This window comes from Amblyomma mixtum, chromosome 1 (genome assembly GCF_055824585.1).
Source record: "Amblyomma mixtum isolate Tamu chromosome 1, ASM5582458v1, whole genome shotgun sequence".
In the NCBI taxonomy this organism is placed as follows: domain Eukaryota; kingdom Metazoa; phylum Arthropoda; class Arachnida; order Ixodida; family Ixodidae; genus Amblyomma; species Amblyomma mixtum.
In genome coordinates this window covers 4,605,063-4,630,394 of record NC_143012.1, presented here as the reverse complement: position 1 = coordinate 4,630,394, position 25,332 = coordinate 4,605,063, and the positions used below count along the sequence as shown (strand labels likewise).

Below are 25,332 nucleotides of genomic sequence, written 5' to 3'. Positions count from 1 at the left end.
TGTGCGAACCCACGTTGAACAGAGTCGCGCTTAACTGGTTAAAGGTGCACTGAAGAGGAATCTGAACTCGTCTTTTTGCCGCGGGAACTCAATGTACACGTTCCGAGCATTCTTAGAAACTTCGATTTATTGCCCTGTGTGGCCGATTTCCGTAATTAAATGAAATTAACGCCCGGCTCCCGCCCTTTTTTTTTAATTCTGCCTCGTACGGTGGGCGGAGTCGACCAACGCGGGGAGTGCCTTTCAGCCAGCTCCGTGGAGGCTTTGCTTTCGCTTCATTTTGTTTTTTAGGTTTCCGTGAATAAATAGTTTCATTCGCAGATAATATAACCGCAAAATAAGCCCGCAGAAATAAAAATACGCGCGGACTATTTGCTTCTACGGACTACTACGTATTACTCCGCCGATGGCAGAGCGGCAAGCCGCCACGGGACTGGATGAAAGGCACTCCCCGCGTTGGTCGACTCCGCCCACCGTACGAGGCAGAATTAAAAAAAAAATGGCGGGAGCCGGGCGTTAATTTGATTTAATTAGGGAAATTGGCCACACAGGGCAATAAGTCGCAGTTTTTAAGAATGCTCGGAACGTGTAGATTGAGTTCCCGGGGCAAAAAGACGAGTTCAGATTCCTCTTCAGTGCACCTTTAATGCTTCGTGCACCATTGTGCAGACAGTAGTGGCACTCAAACTTAGTGCACAGCACAGTGACGCCACGCTGGCCAGAGCAATCCTCTGCAGTTCACCAGGGGCACTAGATGTGCAGAGACTATGCCAACACCAACACAGCATAGTCTCTGTTTAATGCATGCCACGTCGAGCTCATCGATATAAAATACTCTGCCTCTGGCCCACATTGCCCCCACTCTTCTTCTTGTTCCTTTTCGATCAACATCTGCCTTGCTCATGCGCCTTAGAGCAATGCCATGCCACTTGCCATCAAGCGGCGAAGAGCTTTGCCAACCACTGAGTTACATTGGTGAGATGCGCGACTATGTTCTGTGAGCATCGAAACGAGTGTGACCGAATTTTGACCAACTGGCGATGATGATGTGGCGACCATGACGAGTTAAAACGAGCCCTCCCTCCCACTGATGAGGGGAATTTAATCAGTAAACAGTCGACAGCAGCTTTGTTAATTGCAGTGGTAGCGACTCTAAAGTGCTGCAAGCAGTTGAACATTGTTTCTGCTTGCTTTTTTTTGTACTGTTTGTTTTGAATAATTCGAAAACCCATTTAATTCAAATGTTTAGCGCAGACCGATGAGCTTTGAATTAATGAGGTTCTACAGTACTGACAAAGGCAGAAATGACCGGATACTGAGAAATTGTTATTTACAGCTACTCACCTGGAGGTTAAAAGGGGGGAATGAACGAGGTCCTTGCAGGACAAAGGTTGAGTCCTGAAAATCTGCAGAGCCAGTGGGGAACACAACAAGGCTCAATGGGCTGCGTGTTTTGAGACCCCTGTTCTAGACTGTCCAAACATGCAGCATGCAACTGTGGGGTGTAGTCAGCACATTTGGAAGGGACCATGGAAACATGGACTTTGAGACGCGACCATCACAACATGGACTTTGACTTCACCCTCTTCACAGCTTTAGTGGTCCCCGAGCTTTCTGTAGCCGATCATGCATTTTGCAGGCACAAACGGCATGAGTCACACATGACGTGCAGGCGTGGCACCTTCCACGTCTTACTTAAGTCCAGAGCCTCTCTTCAGAGCCGCAGCAGAGTTCAGAGGAAGAAGCGGAGCACACATGCCAGGAGCACAACCTGCAGGAGGGTCACGTGACCGGCCAGGCCAGTGCCCGAGGGCATCAGAACAGCTGCCTGCTCCGCAATCTGCTGGTACGGGTTGGACCCATCATCGAAATACATGGGGCAATCGTCGTCTGAAATGTGAGCACAAGAGGACAGTTACGCACTCGCTTCGAAGCCCTGAAATCTAAAGCTAATGTCCAAACCTTGAAACCAGACTTATATATGGGTGTGACAATTAAAACTATTGTCGTTATTTATGCACAGTCACCAAATCTCACACAAATATGTAAACGTTATGCAAACTTAAGAGCTGCATTTTATTTCAATCAAGCTATTACAGTTGTTGAGTATTACACTTAACACCCTCGTCAAAGTCATGCCTGGGGCTTTGAATAACTAAGGAGAAGGTGCAGAAATCTTTTAATGTGACCTTGTTCATAAAGCCCTCTTCTGTGCAATAAAGCTGTTACTTTTTTCCAGAACTTAAGAAAATAAAAGTTCAACTCCCACATGTGTATTTACACAATGTTTCTTACAAGAAGAACAATAAAAAAGCTGTTGCAAGTTTACATCACAAAATTGAGAGGTTCATTGCACTCCTCAAAGCTTCAGGATTCATGCGTAAAGAAACAAAATCATTCTACTGTAATTCATTGCGAAAGGCTGAAGGGATGAGAGATAGCAATCGAAGAAAAAGTGAAAGCTTAAAGGTGCACTGAAGAGGAATCTGAACTTGTCTTTTTGCCGCGGGAACTCGATCCACACGTTCCGAGCATTCTTAGAAACAGTGACTTATTGCCCTGTGTGGCCGATTTCCCCAATTAAAACGAATTAACGTCCGGCTCCCGCCTTTTTTTTTTAATTCTGCCTCGTACGGTGGGCGGAGTCGACCAACGCGTGGAGCGCCTTTCACCCAGTCCCGTGGAGGCTTTGCTTTCGCTTTATTTTGTTTTTTAGGTTTCCGCGAATAAATAGTTTCATTCGCAGATAATATAGCCGCAAAATAAGCCCCAAGAAATAAAAATACGTGCGGACTATTTGCTACTACGGACTACTACGTATTACTCCGCCGATGGCAGAGCGGCAAGCCGCCACAGGACTGGGTGAAAGGCGCTCCACGCGTTGGTCGACTCCGCCCACCGTACGAGGCAGAATTAAAAAAAAAAAAAAAAGGCGGGAGCCGGCCGTTAATTCGATTTAATTGGGGAAATCGGCCACACAGGGCAGTAAATCGCAGTTTCTAAGAAAGCTCGGAACGTGTGGATCGAGTTCCCGCGGCAAAAAGACAAGTTCAGATTCCTCTTCAGTGCACCTTTAACAAATCCACCTTAGAGTTTACGCCCTCATCTGCTTCGTTTGCTTTTGCTTTTGGTCAGAGAAATACGCCAATGCAACCAGAAAAATTCAAAGATGGCTGTGCTCCAGCATAGGAAAGCCACGAACATCTCAATGCGCCGGGGCCATCAGATGCACAAGTTGCTTGCAATTCTTGATAACCCCACATCAAAAACCAGTTGTTAAATTACTATGCACATACTGTTAAAATTTTTCATCACGAGACAGAGAAGGACCTGAGAATCATCAATAAAAATAAATTTAGAATCAAATGCTCCAACCCAATTGGCCATTTTGTTTGCCGCATTCCCCCTTAATTTATAGTCAGGCTCTGTCTTCAACACAAGTTTTGTCACACCTCGACTCACGATGGGGCATCACGTCACCTATCGTCATCACAAGGTGAAGAAGCATCAATCTCCCTGCATCTTCACCGACCTTTCGCTCAAACAGCAAACGAGTGAAACAATCTGATCGCAGAATTTGTGCAATACTCCAATACCCTTTATTTGCATACCACAACTAAACAGATCGTGTATCTGAATGCGCATTTATGTACCTTTCATGTATTAATTTTCCTTCGTTTCAATGCTTATCTTTGTCTTCTTTTGATGCTCAAGTTATTTTGTGAGTTTTACATTCGATTCATGACACAGTTGTTTTTGTATCACTCCTGTTTTCTTGCTGAAGCTGTTTGCTTGAAGTTAAGAGCTTTATCTCTAACGTCTGAATTTCTGTGCTTGTCACTAGGCTTATTTCTGCACTGATGAGGTTTTCGAGTGTTACTGCCATATTTACTTAATTTGCGCACCCCCAACTTTCCCGAATTTCTGAAAAAAAAAAAAAAGTTTACTCTCATATTTTGCGCTCCCTGCTACGCAAGCACGCCAGCACGCACGCGGATGCACGTGGGGCAGGCTTGGGAAGATTGGTGTGGCTGCATCGCTGTGTGTGGCTGTGAAAGGTGAGTGAGTGGTGTAAAAAAAAAAAAAAAAGTGTAATTTATTTGTAAACTGCATTTGGTAAGAAGTCAACTACATGTCGGCGGTTGCTTTCCCGTACGAACAGCAGTGAGAGCAAGCTTCCGGCAACCTCCGGAGCATGCGTTGCGCCAGAGTCCGAAACTACCGAACCATTGGCTACTCTTTTGCTGCTGCTGCACCGGGCCGCATGCGAAGGCGCCGTTTTATTGCTTTGCATCTCCATTTGCGTTTGGCTGCTGGCTTTGTGATTGTATTGTTCCGTGTTTATTCGCTTGAGCTCCACACACACACCGTGATCATGCGGGGAACTACCTACATAACGTGGGTCTGGGGCGAGGGTGGGGGGTATGTGTCGACTTGTCACTGGAGTCCACCTTTTTATTGTCAGCGACTGCAAGTACTGCAACACTAAGAACTTCTCGTTTGCACCATGTCTGCAGGCCAGCAAAGCATAAAAGAAAAAGAAAAACACTAAGCAGCACTGGGCATCAACAACAGGTTGGCTTACCTGGCTTCAAGGTTAGGTTAGGTTAGGCTGAGTTGGGTTACACCTAACCTAGCCTAATGGCTCCATTGAAATTTCTATCCCCATCTATTTTCTTTTGCATCCTATATTATCACCCGTGCAAATGGACAGAATGCCAAGCAAAGCAAGCAAAGGTGGTGGCTTGTGCTTTGTGTCATGTGCTATATTCTATTTTTTTTTTTTAGCACTCTGCGTGAACAAGAACACGCTGCGAAGAAGGTCACGACTGAGTACAGACAACCACCACAGTTTTGCTAAGAACCACTTCGACTGAGCACAGGCATGATGCAGGGCACTGCTCGCAAAGAACCACTCACGTTCACGCTCGTACTCCACCATGTCCAGTGCCACTTCGGCACCCTGGGTGTAGTTGTTGGAGGTCACATCTTGAAGCACATGGCAGAAAGCGCCCACAGACTGGGACATGAGGACGCGGTTCAGGTCAGCCCGTTGATACACCTGCGAGTGGCCCATTGTGTAAGAGCCGAGCCAAGTCAAGTTGAGCAAAAGGCAGAAGTTTACAGACAACTCCAACGCTAAGCAACTCAATAGCACACCTGCAAAGTGCCCTTTTAGGCTTAGGGTCAAGACGAGCTAAAGAAATTCCGAGCTCCTAGCCTGATGAATGGTTTAACACCTTGCTCATCAAATTGTTTTTAATGTGTTTAGTGTGAGTGTGTCAGATATAACGCCTCATTTTGCACCAATGTATAAGACTAATCCTCGTAACTTCCCTGCCCTCCTCAAAACCTTAAGTGCAACTAGGTTTCCCAGGTAATCACATTTCCTTTCACTTTCGCTGGGCTACAGATGCCAACGATCACAGCAGCTACCAATGTTTTAGCAGCACTGAAATCCCCTATAAATGGCTGGTGCCAGTAAAAAGCTAGCAGATAACATAGAGATGCATATGCGACCTGTACAAGAAACAAGGAGAGTAAATGGTTCTTGCACAGAGTACACATCTGGAGACATCAATATTCTCCATGCATATCAAAGCTGTCTTCTTGTCTCTTTGTTGCATGCTGGGCTGGTAACTGAGTAATAATCTGATTCAACAACATAGCATCAAAAATAATAAGTGTTGTGTCCCCTTATTGCTTTTGTGTGTGTGCGCCCCCGCATCCTCCTCCTAACGACCACTCGCATCCTCCTCCTAACGACCACTCGCATCCTCCTCCTGTTTTGGGAAGCCACTCCCTCCCGTGGACGCTTCTCCGCGCCCTCCTTTCTTCGGGCGGCCAGTTCGGCTCCTGCCTCGGTCGACACTGGTCGCACCCTCATCGGCTTTAAATAAACGAAGTCTTAAAGTACCGTGTGCGTCTTTCGCTGCATTCAACACAGCGACCGGACACGACAATAAGTGATTTGTTTTACCTATAAAAGCGGGCAAGCAAACATGGCAGTAATAATAATAATAAAAAAAAGAACTTGAACAAAATCACCCAGTAACACAAGGAGCCAACAAACAGCAGAAAACACCAGCTCTGAGCCAATGACGAGTGAAATATCGTCTTGTATATGTAGCGACATTGAAATGAAAATTATTTTGGTAAAAAAAATTAAATGAAACAGATCGACCAAGCACTGTAAAATTTTTGCTCTATAATTTTTTTAGGCTGAACTGCTGTGGTGTATACCGAGAAGCACAACCCCCCCCAAAAGCAAACTCACCCAGCAACGGAATTTGCTGTAAGCGTCTTCCTCGTTGTAAGTGATGAGGTACGACCGTAGATTCTCTTTCCAGAAGGCAATGCACTTGAGCTCATAATCAGGCTCACCTGGACACAGGGCACACGCCAACACTCAATATCAAAGCTGCTGACATGCAAAATGCAGCAAATATGCAAAGGCAGTGTATCTTAACAAAACCTTTACAGCTACAGTGGTACTAGTTAGAAAATATACCTTTAATCATGATCACCGGAACAAGTTTAAGATTTCTGTAACCATTTAGTGCTCTTGGCCTTCATTCCATGAGCTTAGCCTAGTGTGTAGTCAATGGCGAACTGCGCTAACATGCTAGGTAAAGCAGAGAGGGCTAGAAGTTTTTTTAAAAAAGCACACTTGAACTTTTTCAGATCACTTCAAGCACATCCCTATAAGTAGAACCAAAACGATGCTTTCTTTTCTGCTTTTAAAACATTGATCAACAGTTTGGTGCACGGACACCTCGCCAATGCAATTCTGTTACTGCACACTCACAGCAAACTTTCGGTTTGCCAAGTTCTCCTTGGAGAATGTTTCTTGGTGTCTTGGAATGAAACCAGCAAAATGCATCGCAGAAACAAAGTGTACATTAGTTAGGGAGCAGCACAGATGTGGCAATTCTGACAGATGCAAAGGAATAATATTTGATATAATGTGGTGATGCTTCTCTCATCCTCAGCTCTCTCCTGCAAAGTTTATTTGCGTAATGTCACCATGCTCCTCTCTTTAGTAGTTTTCCACTGCAAAGTTTAGTTGCCTATCAGGCGGGGCTCAGTCACCTATTATTAGATATCACAATCACTGAATTTCATGGTTACACCCACAACTTTCAGGCACAAATACTGGACAGCTCACGAAAACAAGAAAAAAAAAACTTGGCAGAGACACTTAAGACTGCTTACATGTGGGAATGAGAAATCACCACTGTCCTTGGGCGTTTGTGCATAATGTTTCTACTTGCACATAGTGTTCTTTTCAACAAGTTTATGTGTTTAGGTATTGGTTGCACGATAAATGATGCCACCCATACAAATACAGGCGCATATGAACGATGAACAATTGCATCACAATTTTGATATGAAAGTCTCAAGATAGAAGCTGTATATGTCGTCTGTTCGAATCCCTGTTGCAAGCTAGCCTCCAACTCGACTAGCACATGCAAGATATATATGCAATGAGAAATCGTATGGCACCACCCAAAATGTTGTAGGACAAACAGTTGCAACACAACTTTGGCATGAATGTCGGGAAAATTGGCAGCACATAGAGGTCGGCCAGTGGCGAATATGTGTAGACAAAGGACATATACAGGATTGCCTGAAGTAGCGGTGCTCGGCTTGCTGTGTGCTTTACACAGCTGCTTGATGTTGCCATCTTATTTTTGTTTCCATCGCTGGGATTTTCTGTACCATCTCCGAGTACACACCCATACGCCACCGGCTTTTCTCGTAATGGGACCAGTAATGCTTTCGCATTAAAAATGACAGAAAAAAAACAAGAAGTAGCCCACACAACTGAAAGGGAGACAAACTCACTGTAGATATCCACGGGACGACCATAATAGTCCACCGAGATGCAGTAGTCGGCGTCAATGAGGATGATCTTCTGATCCTTGTCACACACAGAGAAGTCGGAGATGTTCTCCTTGCAGTAGACGTTGGGCCGGGGAATCTGTGTGACGCCTCCACGGATCCGTGTCTCGAACGGGATGTCGCCCGACTGGTCGAATCGGAACTTGCCTGCCACTGGGCACTTGATGGAGACTGGCTCCCGCGCTGAAAAAGGCACCGCATCCTGGGTGTCTATTTGCTACCTGTTGCTCTAGCTGCTCAAACTGAATGCAAAGCAAGCTGCATCATGCTATAATGCTGCTATGTTAGCATAATGCTGACGTAGGATATCACCAAAAGCATCCCAGCTGCACGCCGAATCAGCACGCAGCTGGGCTTGGTAGCTGGACTCAGCTACCTGAGTCTGCATTTAATGCCGGGCTGCTGCCAGTGATTCCATCTTGCCGCCATGACCACAATATACTAACTTTGGCTGATGAAAAAGCAGGTTGTACGGTTGTACAATCAGGCCCACTTATAACAATACTGGTTATAACAATATATCGGATATAACAATGGTCAGTCATGGCACCATCAGCTTTACCATGTGTTCTATGGTAAAATAAACTGCTTATAGCAATGCTGTCAAGGCACAGTATTGGTTATACAGTCAAGCCCACTTATAACAATACTGGTTATAACAATATATCGGATATAACAATGGTCAGTCATGGCACCATCAGCTTTGCTATGTGTTCTATGGTAAAATAACTGCTTATAGCAATGCTGTCAAGGCACAGTATTGGTTATACAGTCAAGCCCACTTATAACAATACTGGTTATAACAATATATCGGATATAACAACGGTCAGTCATGGCACCATCAGCTTTGCTATGTGTTCTATGGTAAAATAACTGCTTATAGCAATGCTGTCAAGGCACAGTATTGGTTATACAGTCAAGCCCACTTATAACAATACTGGTTATAACAATACATCGGATATAACAATGGTCAGTCATGGCACCATCAGCTTTGCTATGTGTTCTATGGTAAAATAACTGCTTATAGCAATGCTGTCAAGGCACATTATTGGTTATAACAATTAAATCTGGTAATTGAGCGTCAACGGTTATAGAAAAAAAAAAGAAGGGAATGCTACAACCACACCAGCAAAACCATGCTTACAACACAAAAGCGCGCACATGTGGGGCCGACCAATGGACTAAGCTGGCGCAGCAACGCCACGAAAGCAAAAGAGGCAGGCGTCATCGCGTCACGAGAGCTGCTGCATTGCTGCATTGGCTACGCGCCCCATGCGTACCCCCAATCAGTCAGTGCAATGCGCGTGCGTGCAGCCAGCGCAGTTTTTCTCTTGTCAGCTGTCACCGCACCCTTAGTTCTGCATGCTTCTTGAATTTCCCGTAAGAATCACTTCCGGAAAGCCGGCTTGATTCCTGTGACGCGGAGGTGCGCGAAACTCCCGGTGGCGCAGTGATGGCGGTGCTTTGGTCATCGGTGAACAGTGAACATTGTTCCGGTTCCCTGAAGTTCGAATTAACGAGCTTTTACAGGCATTAGAACAATCCAACCACTCCGGATATTGACTGTCAATAAATGCTCTGAAGTGTGTCATCTTTTCTTTTTTTTGGCGCAACCCTGTTATAACAATTATTGGCTATAACAATGGTATTTCCATGGGCTTGACTGTAACAATTAAATCCGGTAAGTGAGTGTCAACCATTTTAGAAAAAAAAAACAAGGAAATGCTACAACCACACCAGAAAAACCATGCTTACAGCACAAAAGCGCGCGTATGTGGGGCCGACCAATGGACTAAGCCGGCGTAGCAACACTGTGAAAGCAAAAGAACCCATGAATGCGTTCCCTTGAGCAAAAGGCCCATGCAGAAAGTAGGGAGCATGGTAGGAAGCCTTGGTGGAGCAGTCCATTATTAATGTTGGTGAGGGGTGCGCCGCTCGCAGAAAAAAATGTGCCGATGCATTTTTCTTTGTTTTTAGACTCTGATCGAGCTACGGCTGGCACCGGCAGCGCGTACGTTGTCCCATCTTCCGCTCCACAGTCCCTGCTTCACAAATTTCCCGTGTCTTAGGGGCAGGCGCCATCGCGTTAGGCAAGCTCCTGCATTGCTGCATTGGATACGCGCGCCATGCGTACCCCCAATCAGTCAGTGCAGTGCGCGTGCGTGCAGCCAGTGCAGTTTTTCTCTTGTCAGCTGTCACCACACCCTTAGTTCTGCATGCTTCTTGAATTTCCTGTAAGAATCACTTCCAGAAAGCTGGCTTGATTCCTGTGACGTGGAGGTGATTGAAGCTCCCGCTGGTGCGTGATGGTGGTGCTTTGGTCATCGGTGAACGGTGAACATTTTTCCGGTTCCCTGAAGTTCGAATTAATGAGCTTTTACAGGCATTAGAACAATCAAACCCTTCTGGGTGCTCCCTGTAAATAAATGCTCTGAAGTTTGTCATCTTTTCTTTTTTTCAGCACAACCCTGTTAAAATAATTACTGGTTATAACAATGGTATTTCCATGGCACTTGAATATTGTTATAAGTGGGCTTGACTGTACATATAAAAAAAAGATATCCACATATCATGAATGATGACCAAACTAAAAGTCACTGTTGGTAGATAGATCGGAAGTATCAACTCACAGATAAAGATGTCGTATCGCCACTGCTGGTAATCGGGGAACATGGTCCATGAACATACAGTTGAGAACTCGTCCGTGATCATTTCTTTGCCTGTTGCGAGGGAAAAAATGAGACGAAAATGGAATACACATGCACAGTAAGTTGCTTTTTGTTGAAAAGAACAGAACTTCATACAGAGGATGAAAGCTTCAGGTACAGCCGCACTAACACGTAAGGAATGAAATATGATTAGAGAAGTGACAACACTCATTCACAGGCCAAAATCATGTGATGAAATGGTGCTCAGGTTACTGCGCTACCACCACTGCAGAGGCCAGCTATGCTTTGCTTCACTAGCATTTACAGTAATAATAATGATAATAATACCGATAATCCAGATTCAAAAACGGTAACACTGCCAACACAGTCATCAATGATAGCATGGAGAGACCAGCTAACTTGAAACCTTGAAAATAAGCTGCAGCAGAAAAAAAGAAACAAAATAAACAGTATGGCTTTAATTTCCTTGCTAACACGATGTGTGCTTGTTTGTTTATAAGGTTTAATGTCCCAAACCAATTCAAGTTATGAGGGACAATGTAGTGGAGGGCTCCGGATAAATTTGACCACCAGGGTTTCTTTAACGTGCACTGACATTGCACAGCACACGGGCCTCTAGCATTTTGCCTCCATCGAAATGCAATTACTGTGGCTGGGACAGAACCCATGTCTTTTGGGTCAGAAGCTGAGCACCACAACCACTGAGCCATCATGGTGGCTAACTATGGTGTATGCATCCCACTACCATTGCTGTATAGACTTTCATGCATATAGAGTGTGATCATAGTGTGTGTTACCTTTTCGGTAGCGAATGACGCTGTGGTGACGTGGCACAAAGTTAAAGCAGACATAGTCCCTCTGGCTGGAAAGATTGAAAAAAACATTGCTTTACAGTCCCAGCACTGGGATGGCAAGGCGATCGTGAATTGGCAAAAAACACTGTAAACCCTCATTAACTCAGACTTCCACACCTCGAAATACAGGCAAAGCTGAAACTTTATGCAGTTCAGCACTTGGTTTGCATTGTGAAATTTGCACTAAGAAGTTCAGCCAGAACGAAGGCCTAGGTTGTTACAATGCACAACCAATGTATTAAATACTGAACTGGATATTGAACTGGATTGAACTGGATGGATTCATGATCCTGTTCAGCTGTCACTACCTGCCCTAAGTAGATGTATTCCCATACCACTTCCGGCACCGTGCTATCAATTGTAAGCTGCTGTTCCATTACAGGACTGTCGAATATTACCGTATTTATTCGCATAATGATCGCACTTTTTTTTTTACAAAAATTGACGGAAATTTAGGGGTGCGATCATTACGCAGGGTAGATTTTTTACAAAAAATTTTTGAGCACCGAAAACGCAAACAAGTCGCAAGCAGACAACCCTTATCACACGGGCGCGCTAACCGCGGTTACGCCGCTAGATGCGGTTATCGCGAACCGATCTCGGCAATATCGGCGATCTCGGCTTACGTCGTTAACCGAGAAGGTAAAGTGCGAAAAGAGCAAGTGCTGGCCCACTTCAAGAACGTACCTTCTTCGCACGTTCAAAGGGCAATGCATCAAAATAGGCCGTGTGTATAGTGCTGCGCGACGGTGCTTTTATGCGGCCTTCGATCTCGTCCAATAGCGCGGCAACAGCGTACAATAGCAACGTCCCGCGGAGCTCAAGCTACGCATTTTACCGCCGTTACGCCAAAAAATGTCCGGTCCCTGCCGCATCATTGATGAAATTAGGTGACACGTTCGCAACGCTCGGAGCACTGGATTGCGCGCGCTTACCTCAATAGTGCCGCCCGCGAGCGCGGCGGAAGACGGCGCTCTGTACTCCCTAGTCGTCGCTAGGCCTAACTTGTTTCGTATCGAAGCCACAGTGGACGGTGCTTTTGAATTGACTAGCGCTATAATGAATGTTCTACTTAAGGCGCTGCCTTACTTACAACCTCATTGTTTCATATTAAAAGAAATATATACGATCGATTTCAGCGACGCCTTCGCGGCGGAGTTGGTCAAGCAGATCAGGTCACTCATGCTGCAACGGCGGCAGTATGTAGAAAACCAGCGAAAAGGACGCATTCACAAGGAGGAGAAGTACACAGGACAACGCTGGAAACGGCGGCAGCTGCTACGCGGCTGCGAACGTAAAACTAGCTTGTATCGCAGTTATTACTCCTACCAGCAACTCGGTACAGGCCCGCGATCCTCAAGGAGGATTCATTTTTGACGTTCCCTTATCCCAGGGCTTATTATTTACAACAATAAAGTTTAGCCGGATCACCGCGTCACTTCGTTTGTTGCACCGCAACCCAGAACGGTGGCGAGACTTGCGACAACGGCGAACCTTGTTTCGAGATAACTGCAGTTAAGGTTGGTATCCGCGGTTAAGCATAACCGCAGTTAGACTGCCCGTGTGACCGCAGGTCAACCAACAGGCGGCTGCCGCTGCAATGCTGACAGAGCAAGATGGCAATCTGCACGTGCCATCTGTGAGACAGATAGCAAGTACGATCATCGTCGGCTAGATTCGACATCATCGGCAAACTGCCGCGGCAAGTTTGGGGTGCGATCATTACGCGGGGAATAAAAGAAACTGAATTTTGCCAACAAAATTCGGGGGTGCGATCATTACGCGAGTGCGATCATTATGCGAGTAAATACGGTACTTAAGCTTACTGCCTATTCATATTAGACACACTGTTCTGCTTTGCCTGTCTAAGTCATTGATCATGCTTTGCAAGTCACTTCCTTCGTGACTTATCAAGGCAATGTCTTCAGTGAATCACAGACAACACACACCAATAGTTAACACTCACCAGCCATGAATTCCATGCCGTGCCATGAGGTATCGGTTCTGCCGAGCTTCAATGCAGACGTAGATTTGCTCTTTGACCCGACCAGTGTCGGGCTTCCAGGTCTCAACTATGTGCGTCTTGTTGATGATGACCAGCGAGTCAAAGTTGGCCGTATTAAGCCAAGTGCCAGTGAAGTTGTCGGGCAGTGTACAGCTAGGCTGCACAATCTCGGTTTTAACTGAAACAGAAAGCAATACAGCAAGAGAAACGGCCGTCATTTTGAGCAAGTGATGAGCTCAGAAGAAAAAAGAAAGATTATGGCCTTGTCAAAAGAACACTGTGTCAGAAGCTATGATTTTTTTTAAAATGATAGCCAACAATTAATTTTTCCCATAGTCAGGGGCACACAAAAATATCCAAGTCCTAACAAATGTGGGCCGATCAGTTAGCTATGCCAGTTATTCATGTCATGCCAATAAGCATACTTCATACAAAAGAGTGATGTCTAAGGTGCAAAATTTGCAGAGAAATGTGGAGGCCACAAGTGTAAAAAAAAAAAAAGAAAACTTGCGTACCGAAAATGCACTATGCAATTCTATGCATGAACAGTCGACATGTTTCAGGATAATATAAAATTACTGGAGAGCACAGGGGCAAATAAATGAAAGGAAGAGGGTATTTTGCACTCCTTCATTCACATTTTTCACTTAATGCTAACATCAAGAGAAGACCTGAGAGCACAAGCAAGTAGAAACTGAACACAACAGGTAACAAATGTGACAGATAGTAGAGCATTTGAGTGCATGTACAATCGAAACTCGTTGTAATGATATAATGAATACAACGAAGAAATGACTATTCCTGTCGGAAGATCGGTCCACACGGGCTATAATGAAGTCATCTTCAGGCCCCTTCAACTTCGTTATAACGAGGTTCAACTGTACCTCGATGATCCAGAGAACTAACCTTGTTCCAGGCGGTAACGTTCAGGTGACTCTTGTGGTGTTTTCAGTGAGGCGCACTCCGGTTCTATGGACACACCAAGGAAGATGTCGTCATCTCTGTTTGCCAGCTGCAAACAAGGGAGTGCGATAGAATGTGACTGGTGGTACTCAGATGTACACAGTGCTCTCTGCAGTTGAAATCAGAACTGGCTGCAATTATTTTACTGCAAAAGGAGTGCTGCTTCACTAGCCTCCATTACCCTCTTCATTACCCTCAAATGACGCCCGGTTTTTCTGTACAGGCAAGCGGTATCAACAAAAAACAGACTGGTGCAAAATAAAAACTCAAAAATTTCGAATACTTACGAAGCAGCGGTACTTAGCGTCAATCCGGCTCTCACGAGTGTTCATGACTGCAAAGTAATGGTCCTTGCCAATATACCAGTCTCCAAGGCATTTGTACTGAACCTCTGAAAAATGGAAATAAAGAACGGTGGTTGGCTCCCACAACCACCTTTGGCACAAGCCAAGGCTGCACTTGGCAACATTTCAAACTCATAAACTGAATGCTTAGAAAAATCAGGATGAAATGAACAACTGAAAATTGCTCTAAAATTGCAGCATAGATTTTAAATATACCAGTCTGACACTGGTTACATGAAAGCATAGCACGGTAACTACAGAAGATGAGGTGACAGGACAGGACAAGCACTAAGCGAGGACAAGAGGACAAATACCTCAAAGCGTATGGCTGCATTACTTTCAATGGTACCACCGTCCCACCAGCCAGCCCCCTCCGTCCAGCCCTTGTCCTGTATGGTTCTCCCTTGTGTATACGTCCTTTTTTAGCAGGCAAAAAAATTGTCTTCATCATTCCACCATGCCTCTGTCTTGCGTACTTAGTTAACTGTCTCCTTTGACTGAGCTAACTCCTACTCAACAGCCCACTAGCTGTGGTGTGCATACCACAAATACTGACCACAAATACTAAATTTACTATATCTATCTTTTTTGTTTAAACCTAAATGTCCGACCCCTACGCAGAAGATGTGGACTTTTATCACCGACATAGTATAACACAGACCTGACTGCCAGATGCCTCCTGTGTGAAATTTGCTCCCAAACAATTGAGCAGTTTGGCCTAGATAATTTTCTTTCTATTTCCTTTGAGAGATACAACACTCGGTATAGGTTGTAAATAGTGCCTACCTCTGTCTAGTATCTTCTCTCCAGTCACTTCCTGCCTTTTATTGCTTCCTCCTGCTTATATCCCTCTATCCCTTTCTGTCAACCACTGTTCAGGTGCCCAGCAAGCAGGTGGCAGTTTCTGCAGCCAGCCCCTCTCTTTTTTCTTTCCTCCTATTATTTCAAAGAAAACCACCTCATCATCACGTAAATCAAAATAAGTTTCACCCTACCTCCCTCCTCGGTCTCCATCATGCCCTCGCACTGCTTGTAGTTGATGGTGAACTGCTGGTTCACAATGAAGAACTGCGTGCCGGGCATCTGGCATGCTGTGATGTTGGCGTCTGGATGCTTGCACTCGCCCGTGAACTTGAACGTGTTTTGGTAGGCAAACTTCCACACGCCTTCCAGGCTCGAACGGCAGTTCTTTGCCGTGGGGTTGGTGGCTGGACGTGCAATGCAACACAGAGAAAGGAACTAATTATGCACAACCATTACTCAACAAGCAGCACATTTATCACAACTGGGCCTGCGTGAATATTTGACAATTTCAAATATTCGGTCGAGTACTAGTAAGGTTGTGCAAGCGTGTCACGTCTGGATCACCACTGTTGGGAAATTGCGGGGCTGCAGCGGAGCGCCAGAACAAGAGGTGCAACATAGTGGGCTTCTAGGACCAAACTGCCCGTGCCCGGCTTGCGCTGCCCGGTGCACGTGCCGCTCTACTTAATTTTCATCACTAAGGCACCAGCTGAGAGTGCCGAACTAAGCGCCACCATGTTGCGGCGTCAGTGGGTGCTACAGTATTCAATTAGATCCTAATGTTCAGTGTTCGAAATCTCAAAGTATTTGTCTCAAGAAAATAATGTTTCTAGAACTCTTGCTTCGTGTAGTTTTGGTTCAACGTATCTCATCCGGGATGGCACTGCGTGGTGCAATTGCAGCCAAATTTCAGACTCCACAGACAATTCCTAGGTGTATGCGAGGCATGCCTGCACACCCGTGTGTATGCTAGAGCCATGATGCGCACACAGTGAAACAGCATGGCGCATGCATCGGGTGCAGGATGCGTGGCTTTTCTGTGCATAAAATTCATTAACAAAGCGCGACAGTGCAAGTGCAAGAAGGAGCTAGCGCAAGGCACATGGAGATGGGTGCCCCTCTCTGACCCCTCACGTGGGATGATGTTGGGTGTGCAGATGTGCGGTGCATGTGCCTAGCAGATGTCCATGAAGTCACCGCTCAAAAGCAAAAGCCGCGCAGCAATGCAATCACAATTAAGACCAGCAGTTGGAGGTCCCACCCCACCAATACGTCGGCACCACATGTAGGTCAACTCTCCCCCAGTTTCCGATGGCCAATTTTGGAGAAAGTTGACACAGCTTCAATGAGTGCCACAAAGCTTCAATGCACTCTCATTTTTTTTTTAATGTAATGGCCTTGTGTGTTACACAAGTGCATGATTTTAAATGCCTACTGTGGTTTTCAATCAAAACTGAAGTACAGCAACGATATGCTGAATCAATCAAAACAGAGATTAGACCACAAGTGTGCATAAGTGCTGTTCAACGTTTTCTGTGTGCGAGAAGTATTCGAAATATCTGCGCTGTAATTATTCAAAGAAAATTACTGTTCACTTCGACCTAAACAACCACTATTCACACAGGCCAAGTCACAACAGGTTGCAGGGCTGTGTGAATGGTTTGGTTGGTTTGGTTTATGGGGTTTAACGTCCCAAAGCGACTGAGGCTATGAGAGACGCCGTAGTGGAGGGCTCCGGAAATTTCGACCACCTGGGGTTCTTTAACGTGCACTGACATCGCACAGTACACGGGCCTCTAGAATTTCTCCTCCAAAGAAATTCCAGCCGCCGCGGCCGGGATCGAACCCGCGTCTTTCGGGTCAGCAGCCGAGCACCATAGCCACTGAGCCACCGCGGCGGCGCTGTGTGAATGGGACAGAGTGGTGTGAAACATGTAAATAGTGTAACAGGCAATCCAAGTCAGATTACCACAAATCAAAAGGAGCTGTGGTCTACTCGGTTAAGACGATTGTCTCACCTAATATGGAAGAGAAAACCTGCTGCTGAGTAATCATGATTATGAAAGTAAGAAATTCACAAGAGTAACTCTGATAAAACAATGCTCTTGCTCTGACCACTACGTTGTATCTTTTTAACAGCCACTAATAAAACTTCCTTTGCTTTTGCATTATATGTAGCGAGTTATTGAAAAATAAAACTGGAGAGACACCTGTGCACTCATTCAAAGATGAGCACAAAAGATCCAAGCGACAAAGGACTTCAGATTATATTCAGAGAAAAATGTTCGGGGTAAGAGCAGTACATAGAATAGCAGACTTTCTGGGCCAATTTAAAGCATTCTTAGCAAGGCAGGCACAGAGACACAAAAAAAGGAGAAATAGACGATGAAGTGCTCACAGAAAAGGGTGATCAGCTCTTGTTTGACATCGAGGGAGCGACAGACAGTCTGAATGTCTGGAGATTCGCCTTCATTGAGGTTGACACAGCCAGCTGCAAAAGTGAAAACACAGACAGGAAGTCGACTGTTTCAAAACTGGACAAAGAATGCACAGCCAGTCAGAGGTTATTTAATTGCTTATGTTATACTGCCTCCATAGTTGGAGTGGGTTGGCTGGACAGAGGCATAGGACACATGTCTGAACATATTGCAACATGCGACAAATACAACACAGTGACAAAATGAGCTTAAAACAAACAAAGGTAACAGAAACAAACTCCGATGGCACATAGAAAATAACTTTGAAACTAAACATCAACCTTTGGCATATGTGGCCTGCTTTGTTATATCAATAATCCCATTTCAGAAGGGAAATAAACAGCCTAGTAATCTGTGTTAGAACATGTTACACAGCAACAGCACCGATTGTATATTTTTTGAAACCGTGCTCTTCCTGTCCAGCACAACAAGAACACAACAACCCATATTAACAGCAGAATGCTATTCACAATGCCAATGTGGTAAGCTGAAGTACGAAGCACTGAAGGTGACCTAAAACTTTCTTTTTTTTTTTTACATTCTTATCAGCCCTCCATTTGCATAATGCCCCATTGCTGTAGCTGTATGGGCAGCATGGCTCTGACAGGCAGTCATCTGCCACTGGCAATGTTGTCTAAGACAACTGCATTAGAGAAAAAGAAGAATCATAAATAAATTTGCTGAAAACTTAAGCGCACAAGGAGATGAGGACATAAGAGAGACGCAGGATAAAGTGCTCCGCAACCGACTAGCCCAAGAAACAGCCTTGTTGAACTTCATAAATAAAAGGAAAAAAAAAACAACTGAAAATGAAATCCCACCATTAGGGCAACACACACACACTAGAAGAAAGGGCAGTATTTATTTATTTATTTATTTCAAGATACCCCTAAAAGCCCTATTTCACGAGGGTATTACATAGGGGGTGTTAAAAGTTACAAATTGTATACATAAAAGGAACATTTAACATGAGTAACAGGGCAAAAAAGAAGCAAGAAGAGAACAATAACTGGTAGTCAGCAACAATAAAAATGTGGCGGAACAACAAGACGCAAAAAAACAAAACAAAAAAATAAAAACATCGAAATAAACAGAACGAAAAGCGAAACTCAAACACATTACGGTGAACAGAACTAGAAGAAAACTACACATCGCTTTGATTTTTTAAAAGTTCATGAAATGATGTTGCGTTAGTTTCAGTTGTGATTGTGGAAGGCAGCCGGTTCCAATCAATAATGGTTTTGGGTATGAATGATTTGGCAAAACTTGAAGTGTGACATGTGATGCGTTTGATCTTGAAAGGATGGTCACGGCGTGGAAACACTGCTGTGGGTAAGTGAAAGAAATCGTCGTGAAGCAAAGGATGATGGTAAATTTTGTGAAAAAGAGTTAATCGGGAGAGTTTACGACGATGGGAAAAGCTGTCAAGACCAGCACGAGCTTTTAACGCCGTGATGCTAGTAAAACGTGAGTAGTCGAATAAATGAAATGAGCAGCACGGTTTTGCAGGGCTTCTATGTTATCTTTGATGTAGGCTTGTCCTTGATGTAGGATGATCATGAAAGCATAATAAAAAAGAACAAAACACAAAGAAAAGGCCCAGAATAATGACACATATATTTGATCCAACATTTAGTACACTATATACATACTGCATCAGATGTGCCCATCCACCATATAGCACACTAATGTCGAAAGAAAAGGGAACGCTTTAGACACAAAGAAATGGTAGTTTCAGAAAAAGCTAGGTCAGTCCTCCACTTCCCAACCCATTAAAAAGCTACACACTGTTAACAATGAACATAAGCAACTCGACTCACTCTCTATTTTCTCCAAGACATTCAAGGTCCGCACAAATATGCGCACGCAGTAGTAGCAGGCACTGAAAAGAAAAACAGGATTTTTTAACAAGTTCATCCTTATCAAACTTTTCCCTCAAGAAAACTGGCAGAATCAATCAGATGTCCAGTCATTCACTAATGCAAATGCCTAGCTTTTAGAGCGGCAAAAAGTATGTCAGGAAGGCCCATAATAATGAAACAAAACTTCTGTAAGAAAACAAAACGTTGCGGCCACATGCCTGAGCGACTTCAAGAGACAAACTTGAGAAAGCACATCAAATATGAGAAAGAGCGTCAACTTAAGCCACAACATTAATACACGCTCAAAAAGGATTAAATGGCTATGATATAAGAGGGGACAGTTCAAATCTATTAATGTTGCAACATTAATATCAGAAATGTGCATAAAACCAAAGAACCTCATTTTGCCTTTTCCCTGCAAAGCTAGCTAGCTGCTGTCCCCATGGCACGGAGTAGGTACAATACATCAAGTTGCTGATGTGCCTCCTTTACCCTCAAATAGAAACAGTTTTAAGCATAGTTGGCAAAAAGTGCTTTCTCTGAACAGCCACACACACACACACACACACACACACACACACACACACACACACACACACACACACACACACACACACACACACACACACACACACACACACACACAAAAACACGATTACTGTATATTCCTGTGCATAAGTCATGGAAGCTTCCTTTTATATATATGTGTTTGTTGGCTCAACATACACAATGATGCAACTTACATGTGAACTGTTTCCAAGTGTAAATGTGAACTGCCGTGATGTAACCTCAGTTTACGCTACACTTCTCTCACAACCTTTTCGAGCACTTTTCCTACATTTTCTATAAAATGATGATTATCAAAAACAGGAAATGTGCCTGCATGAAGCATACTTCGCCAGAGTTGCTTTCAGTACTAAATCACAGTTAACATTTCTTAGAGCCAAAGATCATTCGTGATTGAACTTCGCAGCACAAACGGGATAAGGAGATTCAAAACAAATCATTACTGCCATTTTTGCAAACAGGTCTGAAGTAGACTGGTGGTTTTACCCATGCACTTAATAGTAAATACCTAGACAAGAACTTCCGTAATAGGAATAGCTAACTATGAGGTGCAACCTGAGCAAAAATCTAAACGGCACTGAACTGCCAAAACTTTGCCAGTGCTGAACTCTGAAGCCAAAGCATCCTTGGCCGATGCTGTCAGAATTAACACCACTTTTTGCAGGAGGCTAGCTGTGAACAAGATTTTACTGCATTCTCCAGCCCACTACAGTACTGGTCTGGCTCTGTGTTTTGGAGCTAACTATCAAACAGAAGTGGCATTCTTTCCCACTTTTATGCTATACAGTTTAAGTTAACAAAACGTTACAGGTATGGATGGAGCGTAACAAGGAGTGGTCAGAGAAGAGGGATTTCATCATTATCATCGTCAGCCTGACTACTCCCAATGCAAGGCAAAAACCTCTGCCATATCTCTCCAATTAACCCTGTCCTTTGCCAGTTGCGGCCACCGTATCCCCGCAAACCTGCTGCGTCACAGGTCTGACCACCGCCTTGGTCAGCTGCTCCACAGCCACTGGGGACTGAGGGCCGAGGGTTGATTGGTTTGTTCATAGAAGGTTGCGGCCAAGTACTACACCAGGGTGGCCAAATCCTGTTCTGGTGAGGAAGTGCTCGGTTGTTTCTGGTCAACGAGGATCAGGCCGCACTCCAGGCCTGGTTACGCAATTCCATCGACACACGGATGTTTTTTTTCTTAAACCCGGTGGAGAATTGCGCGGCACCGGGATTCAAACCCCGGTCCTCTTGTATGCTATTTTTTTGCAAAGATGCAGCGCTGGCGTATAGGAAGAGGGATTTACGTGTTTTCGAATATGATGGTGAAGTTGTCATTGTGCTGGCCTATGATGTGCAGGCAGTTGCCTCGGTTGGACATGCGATTGTCATCGATGGTGGTGTAGGTGTCGTCTCCGCGCTCCTTTGAGTACCACTCTCCCTGAAGGGTCTGAGGGAGCAGGCACCTATTGCGAGGCCCATAGTAGCCATGACCTGCGAAAAAGACCCCGAGGCACAATGGGATAAGGCACACAAATAGACAGAATAAGACATGCTCGGAGAAATTTTGCACACTTAACGAAATATGCACAATCCACAAATGCGCCAAATATGCTTTCTTTATTTCAGTTGCAGCGGAATCTAATAAGCCTATAATATGGATAACATCTGATTTTTGGTCTTTCTTAGAGAACTGATTCTAAATAACTGTCAACTGGAGCGAAAAACCGCTTGACGTTTAGTGAGATATACATTTCATCTAAATAGTGCACAAGCAGCCTTCCTTTTTGATGCAATAGCTTTTCCGAAAAACTTTACAAAGGCAGGCACGTTGAACAAAAGTGTTGCTTTGTGCACTCCATTTTTTGCTCGCTCCACTCATACTAACACTAATTGGTATTAACAATGCATACCATTGAAAACTAATACCTTTCTCATTATAATGAATCAAAAATTGCTTTCTTAGTGCAAGCTAAACATCCACAAGACGCAGGATCCCCACCTTCAGCACATGTTGTGTGGCCGAACCATTTGCACATGAGGCCAACTATATCCATTGTTTTCCCACATATCAAGTCATCACTGAGAATCACTGAGTATGTTTACAATGCAGTAATGAAATACGAAGCTATTGAAAGCAAAGAAGGTCATTTTCTAGCAAAAACTGACTACATTTAAGAATCACTAAGTCTGCTATGAATACGCGACACCTGACATTCCCACAATTTGGCAAAAAAACTCGCCAGGCCCGCAAATACAAATTTGTCTAGATATAGATGTATTTCCCTGATGGCGTATTCATGTAAATTGCCAGAACATACCAGGCACATCACTGTTTTCCTCAGGTCCAACAATACCATGAGTGATTCCCAGCATGGCTCTCATCATGGATTCAGCACCACCAGCACACAATTAGCTGAACTCTCTCATGACACCTGTCATTCTATTGATATGAGTAAACAGGCTGAGTGCACATTTATAGACTTATCAAAGGCATTTGACACTGTCCCTGCCCGCAGACTCTTGCAAAAGATTAACTCCGTTTTAAAAAACCTTACTCTTGTTAACTGGACAACAAGTTTTCTTCCCTAACACTCATAACACGCACATTTCAATTCGACTAGATCACTGGTCATTGATGTTACTTCAGGCATCGAACTGGATTCCATACTGGGTCTACGTCCCTCGTTATACATCAATGACCTACTGCTTAATGTATTCACAAACATATGACTGCATGCTGGCAATTGTGTGCTTTATTATACAAATAAATCATCCTTGGATCACGGCCTTCTCAGCAAATTTTTCTCAAGCTTCTTTAAATTGATGCACTTTAGGGCAAGTGAGCATTAATTTCTCCAAACTTGTTTTCATGTCATTCTCCAGGTGCACATTTAATTTCTTGCTCATATTTTGTTCAAAGACAGTTACCTAAAAGGGTTCTGAAGTGCAATACCTTGTCCTTACATTCACAGAGGATATGTCATGGCACGGTGATAAGATTTCTAACAAAGCTCTTCAAATGCTCGAATAACTGTGCCACATTTGGTGTGCTTGCTCCATTAAATACCAAGTTACTTGCATATACTACTCTGATCCACCTGATTCTAGATTACAGCTGCAGGGTTTGGATTCTCCGTAAGCTTACAGAAGTGAACAAATTGAAATCGGTTAAAAAAAAAAAAAGACTGTCCATTTTATATTTCACCTTCTTCTCATCTTTTTGATCTGGGGCTCACTCCACGTTGCTCATGCCATTGTGCTGGATGTTTAAAGTTCTTGCGCACATTCATTAACTCTCTGCTATTTGAGCCACATGGCAACTATTTAAAATTTTCTAACCCATAAGAGTCTATCACGAATGAACCATTTCACCTTTCAGCCCTCACGCTGACTTGTTCAAAACCTGTTTTTCGCACACCACAGAAACTTGGGAACTCCTTTTCAGGCCGTGGTCATGCTCTGCCTTTGACAAGAATTTTCAGATTCTGAGATTTGTAGCTGACATGGTTTTACTGAGCATTTTCTTGCAGTTTCATAGTATCTTATATGGTGCTCAGTGTTAAGATTTGTTTGTGCATTTTTTATGACCTTACACAGCCTCATGCGAGGCTGCAGTAAGTGAAAGTAAAATTTAAATAAATAACACAATAAAAGTGTGGCTTTAATGCTGATGATTTTACTCGCGCGTGCAAACAGTAGAAGCTAACAAAACTGAGGAGCGTTTTCTTTATGACGAAAACCAAACTGAATGTTGCTTACTTGTAGAGGTGGGGACCGGGAAAGTTTGACATACCATTCGCAATTGGGTGGTGAGTCACGTGCTGACGCATAAGCAGAACGCGCGAAAGACAAGATTTCATGTGCGCGTGGCGAGAAACGACCGAGAAATTGTTGCTGCAACTAGAAACAGATCAAGCTGACCCCAAATTTAGGTTACAAGCCCAAATTCACGGAAGCACCCACAGGTTTACAGCCAAACGTCTCTCTTACGCACCACGAAAAAAAAAAAAAACGCCAGTTTACACGCACTGCGTAATGTTCCAAGCAGTTTTCCTCATTGTAAGCTGGCGAACTGCAAAAAACGCGCTGGAACAAGTTAGGTTTCCAGTGTGACTACTTTGACGGAAGCGCCAACTCAGAGGTAAACATAGCTCGGCAAGAGTACAGCAGAGCAGTCGTTTCCAACAATCGAAACCAGCAGGCTCTAATGCACGCAGATAGCTGTCCTCAGTCAAAACTGACAAAATGAGCGTTTGCAGAAAAATAAGCGTTGACAACGGCTTGGTCCAATACTCAACGGTCGGTTGCTTCGGACAACGCCTTTCAGCCATACGACAAACGTGCGGACGTCTTTCCGTATCTGAGATAAGGACGCGCTTGCTTCGGGGTAAGATAGAAAGCAGATTAGATACGTTGTACTTACCAACAGATAAAAGCAAAGATAACACGACCACGATCGAGATTTTTAAACAGAAGCCCCCTCCCCAACACCGACATTCCGAGGGCGGCGCCATGTTTACCATGGCAGTGTTGTTTGCCACCCTTCCGGTTTTGCGGACAGCCACATCGGTTAGCATCAACGGGGGTAGGCTATCGCTGCACCCTATGCAATCATGTAGGCGCCGTAGGCTTCTCGATCCGCAGAAAGTTTTTACTCCAACGACATTCACACAAAGCCGTGCCATGCACTGGGAAGCACCAATGTCAGAACGAGCGACCATGGCTTGGGGGCTGGGGTGTTTGCTGAAAAGTTTATGGCAGATGGTGGCGCGAGTTTTAAATCGCAAAGATACTTGGGTTATCTTCCAGAGCTCAAGTCTACTTCATTCTCACTGTCTGCCTCGATATCAAGCACGTGAAGTAACTGAAGCTTGGAGGGCAGTGT

General features: G+C 44.4%; 1 protein-coding gene across 3 annotated transcripts; it reads right to left on the bottom strand.

The window, feature by feature from the left end:
• Positions 1-568: 568 nt before the first annotated feature.
• Positions 569-24,980, bottom strand: udt (protein undicht). Of its 3 annotated transcripts, none has more exons than XM_089541903.1 (14): positions 24,871-24,980; positions 21,752-21,938; positions 19,842-19,903; positions 17,943-18,035; positions 15,736-15,948; positions 14,684-14,787; positions 14,340-14,445; positions 13,395-13,611; positions 11,372-11,436; positions 10,536-10,625; positions 7,849-8,088; positions 6,278-6,384; positions 4,921-5,062; positions 569-1,890 (listed from the first exon to the last, which is right to left on the bottom strand). In XM_089541903.1, exons 1-14 carry the CDS (start codon positions 24,968-24,970, stop codon positions 1,733-1,735), a joined length of 1,884 nt encoding a protein of 627 aa, XP_089398029.1. In that variant the 5' UTR covers positions 24,971-24,980; the 3' UTR covers positions 569-1,732. The 3 variants fall into 3 exon arrangements, with proteins under 3 accessions (XP_089398029.1, XP_089398031.1, XP_089398030.1); XM_089541905.1 differs by lacking the exon at positions 24,871-24,980 and adding an exon at positions 24,207-24,778; XM_089541904.1 differs by lacking the exon at positions 24,871-24,980 and adding an exon at positions 24,241-24,778.
• Between the last annotated feature and the right edge of the window lie 352 nt (positions 24,981-25,332).

Bases quoted from the DNA above. Each gene is read 5' to 3' on its own strand.
- udt (XM_089541903.1), bottom strand. From the start codon at position 24,970: ATGGTAAACATGGCGCCGCCCTCGGAATGTCGGTGTTGGGGAGGGGGC. The intron at 6,385-7,848 runs GTGAGTTTGTCT...CCCTGTGTCCAG, and splicing joins TCGTCCCGTGGATATCTACA to GTGAGCCTGATTATGAGCTC. The intron at 1,891-4,920 runs GTGAGTGGTTCT...CTCACATTTCAG, and splicing joins GGTGGAGTACGAGCGTGAAC to ACGACGATTGCCCCATGTAT.